The sequence below is a fragment of the Phaethon lepturus genome, unplaced genomic scaffold (genome assembly GCF_000687285.1).
Source record: "Phaethon lepturus isolate BGI_N335 unplaced genomic scaffold, ASM68728v1 scaffold9329, whole genome shotgun sequence".
NCBI classification, from domain to species: domain Eukaryota; kingdom Metazoa; phylum Chordata; class Aves; order Phaethontiformes; family Phaethontidae; genus Phaethon; species Phaethon lepturus.
The window spans coordinates 48,365-55,396 of record NW_010562871.1 but is presented as its reverse complement, the minus strand read 5'-3'; the positions used below and the strand labels follow the sequence as shown (position 1 = coordinate 55,396).

The 7,032-nt window shown below is 48.6% G+C and overlaps 1 protein-coding gene across 1 annotated transcript in view; it reads right to left on the bottom strand.

Annotated features, from left to right (window-relative positions):
- Positions 1–2,771: 2,771 nt before the first annotated feature.
- LOC104626484 (secreted Ly-6/uPAR-related protein 1-like) overlaps positions 2,772–7,032 on the bottom strand; it is a 4,774-nt gene continuing 513 nt past the window's right edge. Inside the window, exons 2-3 of the mRNA XM_010294422.1 lie at positions 4,241–4,360; positions 2,772–2,983 (exon numbers count right to left, since the gene is read on the bottom strand). Coding sequence (XP_010292724.1) covers positions 2,772–2,983; positions 4,241–4,360 — 332 coding nt within the window. The remainder of the gene's footprint in view (positions 2,984–4,240; positions 4,361–7,032) is intronic.

Below are 7,032 nucleotides of genomic sequence, written 5' to 3'. Positions count from 1 at the left end.
ACTTACTGAGGGAGCACTTGATCGCCTCATCGAGATAAAGATAAATAAAGATATTGATCAAGACCAGCCCCAAAACCGAGCCCTGGGGAACACCGCTTGTGACTGGCCACCAGCCAGTTCCTCACCCAGCAAAGAGTAAACCCGTCCAAGCCACAAACTGCCAGTTTCTCCAGGAGAATGCTGTGGGAGACATTGTCAAAGGCTTTACTAAAGTCCAGGCAGACAATGTCTACAGCCTTTCCCTCATCCATTAGGTGGGTCACTGGTCATAGAAGGAAATCAGGTTGGTCAAGCAGGACCTGCCTTTCATGAACCCATGCTGGCTGGGCCTGATCCCTTGGTTGTCCTGCAGGTGCCCTGTGAGCACTCTCAAGACCAACCGCTCCATAATCTTCCCCGGTACGGAGGTCAGGCTGACAGGCCTGTAGTTCCCAGGATCCTCCTTCTGGCCTTTCTTGTAGATGGGTGTCACATTGGCAAGCCTCCAGTCTTCTGGGACCTCCCCTGTTATCCAGGACTTAACCAGGACTGCTGAAAAATGATGGAGAGTGTCTTGGCAAGCTCCTCCACCAGCTCCCTCAGTACTCTCGAGTGGATCCCATCAGGCCACATATACTTGTGGGTGTCCATGGTGGCTTAGCAGATCCTTAACTGTTTCCTGCTGGATTATGAGGAGTTTATTCTGCTCTCCATCCCTGTTTTCCAGCTCAGGGTGCTGAATAACCTGCGGATACTTGGTCTGGGTATTAATGACTGAGGCAAGGAAAGAAAGATGCTGCAGGCTGAAAACTGGAGGATCCAATTTTATTTGCTAGATTTTCACCTAGAAGGGAAGCTTCACCTCCCAGTCCCTCTGTATCCAGATCCAGCCCCATCTGTATGTGCAATAGATGGAGGAAAGTTCAGCCCGTGTTAGCACAGTACAGGACCCTGCAGCCAGCATGGGAAGGACAGTGGGGACAGAGTTGGAACCCAGAACAGAAAAAGGGATCTGATCTAAGGATGGCAGTGATGGTGGTTTGCTTCTGGCCTGACACATCAGACTGTTTTTGAAGCAGAAAAACAGGGAACAAATGAGTAGGAAGCAGAAGCTGGTGCTCTGTGTCTGCAAGGGTGAGTGTGATATAAGTATTTGAGTAACTCCAAATCATTATCCTCTCAATGGCATTTTTCCCTTGTAGACATCATCATTGCCAGGGTGTTTCAGGGAAGCTGTCACTGTTTTAGCAAAGCACAGAGCATTTCACCTCCAGAACAAAGGGGCTCATCATCCCCCAGAGCCCCAGGATTGCATGGGGCCCTCTGCCAAGGAATGCAATGCCTTGTCAAAGTTTTCTTGCAAATTGTACTGAGACAGACCTTGAGAAACAATTACCTCTGTGCAATGAAGAAAAAAGAGCCTCCCTGCTTATTCCTTTGGTTTCCTGGCTGGTGTCTTACAGAAAGAGAGTGGAAAATAGAAAAAAATGAAGAAAAAAGAGACTTTGCCACAGAAGAGGTTGCAGGGATGGCATGAATACACAAGGATGGTGCACGGGATGTACCCATGCTCCACTCTGCCCTTGGTCTTGCAGGCTGCCTCCTGCTCCTCTGGATGAGCCCTGGCAATAGGAACAGAGCAAATGGCAAGTTCCCCATCTCTCCCTCACTGGAAAGGGTTGCGACCTGGGCATGCCTGGCTCATTTGTACCTGCTTCCACTCCATGTGGTTTTACAGCAGGCAGGGCATCAAAATCTCCAAGGGAGAATGGAGCAAATCCCCAGCTGGGACCCAGTAGTGCTGTTAACTGGCGTAAGTAAAGCCGTTGGCTTTTCCCAGAGTTGAGGGTCTGGGACAATTATTACTTTTCCTTTCCTGCAGTCCTTGCTGTGAAGGGATAGAGGAAGGCAGAATAACAGAAGAAGTTGCTTGAAATGGTCTGTAAAACATCTATGAAGGGAAATCCAGGAGCTCTGACTGCAAACCCAGCTCAGGCAAAGGGCTGCTGAGGGTTTTGGCTAACAAAACACCCAAATTTGCTTTTGCAGGTCTATCCTGCCCTTGTCTGTTAGTCCAGGGCGTGTTTTGAGCTTTCCAGAAATACATGCCATCTCAACACATGAAGGCTGAGTCCTTCTGAACTCACTTCATAGCTTATTCTAGACAGAATTAATTGCCAGCTCTCTGCAATTGCAAGCCACACTCTGCTGAGCAGGTAGTAAGCAGGGACCAACATTCACCTGCTGCTCTGACTCAGGACTTGGCACCAAAAGTGAAAAGAAAATAAGCCAAGCTCCTGGCGGAGGGTTGCAGGATTTTTTGGGGGATTTAATAGAGGCATACAGGCACAGGTTGCGTGGGAGCTTGGGGAGACCTGGGAATAAAGCACTGTCCACGTCCAATGTGCATACAGCCCTGCTCTTGCTGAGGATGACCCCGGAACACCAACCTTGATGGCACTGCCCAGTCCCTCCTGCTGCGCAGAGCTGCAGCACTTCATCCACCACTGCTCCCCACAGAGGAAAGCTGTAGGGGGAAATGTGGGTCTTGAGGATCAGAAGCAGTTGAAGGTGAGGAACATCTGCTTAGCAGCTAAAAACTGGAAGTTTGAGGGTTTTAGGTCCAGATGCCCAAACTCTTGGCTTGAATCCACTTGAGTTCACAGCACTGAAGATGGGTGAAGCCACATATCAGCGAAGAAGGTTATTCCCAAGGCATCTAAGAGTTCATGAGGCAGCTTGGCAGAGAGAGGAGTAGGGGTGTTTTGGCTGGAGCATAGGCACTTGAGACATTACAGAGCGCACTGCAGGAGTGTGCCAACAACCATGGCCATCAGACCCAGCGCTGCAGAGCTTCTTCCCACCCCATTGCTGCTCCTGGTGTCATCGGTACAGAGGTCGGTGTAGCAGCATGACTTGGGTCTGGATGCCCCAATCCCATTGTAGGAGAGGCATTCCTCCTCACAGCTTCTGGTCACGGTGATGTTGCCAAAAAAGGGGTAACCTGAAACAGGCAGATTGGAGAGGGGGAGAACGGTAAGAGAGGAAGAAATGGTAAGGGAAGGTGCAGACAGCTGGCATTGAGAAACACTGACTTTTTGCAAAGGAAGGGAATTAAAGGTAAATTGTTTATAGGTAAATAAACGTAAATAAGGTGTTAGGCATCTCTAATCCATGGGTGCCTGTAATTCAGACTGCTCTTTGTAGGAACAGGTCTGCCAGTTCTCCCTGTTGACTCCCTCTCTCCTTCTTGCTCCTTCCAAATTTATTCTAGCATGGACAAGGGACACAAGTCCCTGCCTATTTTGTTCAGGTGAGTTGCTCCTGCAATGTCGCTGCGTATAAGGTGGCAGTGCCAGGAAGCACTGATGTAACACTCGTGTGGTCACCGGTGAGACAGTTGGCGTTAGGTGAAAACATCTACAGACAAGGAGAGAGCCCCTGGGTTTCTGCGGTATGTTTGCACACATCTATAGGTTCAGAGTCCGTAGGGGCGTAGAGGTAGTAAAGGCAAAACAGAGTAAGCAGAGTCCTGTATACTTCACTATGGGGCTCTGAATCTGATGGATTTCTCTCTTTCCCACTCTGAAGTTGGATAATTCCACCTGGATTCTTATAGAGACATTAATGGATAATCCAAACTGGGACCGGGAGAGGGAGAGGGAAGAATGGCCAGCAGGTTGAGGGAGGTGAGTCTGCCCCTCTACTCTGCACTGGTGAGACCCCACCTGGAGTACTGGAGTCCTCAGCAGAAGAAAGACATGGACCAGAGGAAGGCCACAAAGATGATCAGGGGGCTGGAGCACCTCTCCTATGAGGACAGGCTGAGATAGTTGGGGTTGCTCAGCCTAGGGAAGAGAAGGCTCCTGGGAGACCTTGTTGCGGCCTTCCAGTATTTAAAGGGGGCCTACAGGAAAAATGGGGAGGGACCCTTTATCAGGGAGTGTAGTGATAGGACGAGGAGTGACGGTTTTAAACTGAAAGAGGGTAGATTTAGATTAGATATTATGAAGAAATTCTTTACTGTGAAGGTGGTGAGAGACAGGACCAGGTTGCCCAGAGAAGCTGTGGAAGCCCCATCCCTGGAAATGTTCAAGGCCAGGCTGGATGGGGCTTTGAGCAGCCTGGTTCTGGTAGAAGTTCCAACCCCAATGGCAGGGGGGTTGGAACTAGATTATCTTTAAGGTCCCTTCCAACCCAAACCACTCTATGATCCCATGACCTCTCCCCACGAGCACTCACAGCAAACCATGAACCTTACCTGTGTCTACGGAGTGCAGCGTTGTTGTGCACACAGTGGCTTTCGGGGGGCACAGGGTGGCTGTTCTGCACTCAGCAATGTCCGTTGGTTCCTTGCACGTGTAACATCGTAAGGACTGGGCTACAGAGGGGAACAGAATGGATCTGAGGTAGCCACAGCAATGAAGACAGACAGCGAGTCTGTAGCTTCACTGCTCTGTGATGGGGACTATGTCATGCTCAGTGCTTCACCCTCCCTTGACCAAGATGCGGCAGTCATGGATACTAAGCACATCTGGAGGCAATGGCAAAGCTTGGATATGTCAGGGGGGAAAGACCAAACCCCAACACCAAAGGACAAGGATGGTGTTGTGGGAGTTGAGCATGATCACTACCTTGGGGGCTTGGCAGCCCAAAAAGAGCAAGGATCTAGAGGGATCTATTGCCTGAGCAGCTTTGACAGGATCTTTGCATCCTCTGTAAGAAATGCTGTAACACAGAGCGAAACAGCTCCTGTTGAGAGCAGCATTCACCAGCACTGAAAAACTGGCGGTTCCTCCATCCCTCCACCCACAGTGACAGCTCTTTTGTGCTTGTTTAGAGGGATTTCTGCAGAACTTAGTAACTGAGAGCAGAATTTAAATTTTGGAGATGTGTCAGAGATCCTAACGGCTTAATGTGGCCTAAAAACCACTTTCATCAGGGGCTACTGCTGCTTTTTAAGAGAGGTGCTATAAAGGTCTTGCTGGCCGCCTGCCCACAGAGGGACACCTTTACACATGCAAGCATTGATCACAGCAGTTGCACAAAAGTCTTGGTATGAGACCTGTCCATCCGCAGCTGGCACATACAGAGTGTGCATATTTTTCGGAGTCGTGCTGTGGTGGCTTGATGACAGAAACCAGCCTGGTTTGGTATTTTCTATCCTGCCTGCCTTCTACAAACACAGCAGCTGAAGAACCACCCAAATGTGTCCACTGCCATCTATTGGTAAAATTGCAGAGAGATGATGTTTTCTTGTTCTAGTTCTGCATCTGATGTTAGAGAAAAACCTCTGGGACTTTATGATAAGGATAAACATTTTTGAAGGCGGTTTTTTGAACACTTGACTCTAGAAAGAATTTTCAGGGCATCTACTTCTCTTAGCACCTCCTTTGGAAAATTCAGTTGTGCAACAGAGCCTCTGTGATGCAAAAACTTTCTTTGTCCTCTTTGCAGAGGTAGGAAGGACTTTAATGTGAGCAGTGGTGGTGTTCTTGTGGCCATACCCTTTGTAAACAGATGCAGTGGAGCCCTCCCTGTTTACCCAAGCTGAGGACCTTGGTAGATCCCATGAGAGGTTGTTTTATATTTTACCATGTGCCCACTGAAATAGAAAACACAACATTGTCAACCTGACAAGCATATGGATGTTTGTGAGTGTGTAGGACCGGCTATGGTATGGATGGAGCAGTGCTAGCTTAAAGCATCTGAGAAACTGATCTGCAACCTTTGGGTTGAGCTGGTTTCCAAACCTCACCGTTTTCATGGGTGAGCAGTGCAATGCCATAGGCTCTGGGGCAGTTACTTCCAGTTAAGAGCAGGTTTAAGGAAGAAAATCCTCAGCCCCCTTATCTTTCACTGACTCTGGGTGGGGCACTCTGAGGACACTGGTTTTGTAGGAAGCTTGCAGTGGAAGAGGAAAGCCCAAAACCATAAGGACCAGAACAGAGGAGAAAAACTGAACATAGAGGACAGTGCTGTGTCCTGATCTGAGGCCAAGAATTCACCATTCATCATGCTCCAACAGTATGTTTTACGCCTTGATATCAAACCTCTGGAACATGAACGGTCACAGACATATTCCTCAGCTGCAAGGGCTGTGCCTAGACCAGCTGCCTCCCACTGGATCATCCTAGAAAAGCCATTTCTGCCTCCATCTCAACAATAAAGTAAAGGGTGGTGATGCCTCTCCATAAAGCGCTCTGAGACCTGTGGGTGGAAAGCTGCTCTGTCAGTTCCTCAGTAACCCCATTAAATCCTGGACAGGACTAGACCCAGAAGGAGGAAAAGAAACACATAATATACCACGTGTGAAATAGCTTGAAAGAAAGAAAAAAATCCAGCAGGTACTGAAATGTAAACAATTGCAGTAGCTGTATAGCAGTAATTACACCTGTCCTGGTTGAGCCCTGTGGTGGGTTTGACCCAGAGCATGTCCTTCAGGCAGCAGTTGGGTTTGCTTTAGAGACAGGTGGAAGGAGCAATGAGGGTAGGGATTAAAAAAAGAAATGCATCCTGAAGAAGAGACCCTAAACACCTCCATGCACGAAGAATTGCAAGGTGTATGCCTTTCAGCCTTCTTCCACTTGCAACCCTTTAAATAGTCTCCATGTAGCCATGCCTCCAGATGAACATGTTCAACCTCTGCCCAGGCTGCCTTTCCTCTGAGATCTTTCAGAGTCTCATTAAAGCAGCCTGAGGGTTGCTCGAGCCCATGGGCTGTAGGTTGAAACCCACTGGGTTGGTGTCACCCCACGGATGACTCATCCAGGCCAAGGATGTATTTGCAGTAGGTCACAAATAGGTGGTGTAAGAGCACAGCGATGACTAGACCCTGCTACCAGTTTGCCCCAGACCCATCAGAGACCAAACTTAAACAGACCCAGGAGAATTGCCTATTTCTACCTATATCTTAATCTCTAGAAATTAGTGAAAACCCTGGAGTTGGTGATTTAATGAACCTTTCCAAAGTTCTCGGAGTTATTTCTCATATCCTCACCCATATCTATACTAAAGCCCCACCCTCTGGTCTTCAGAACTTCCAGTAGCCAA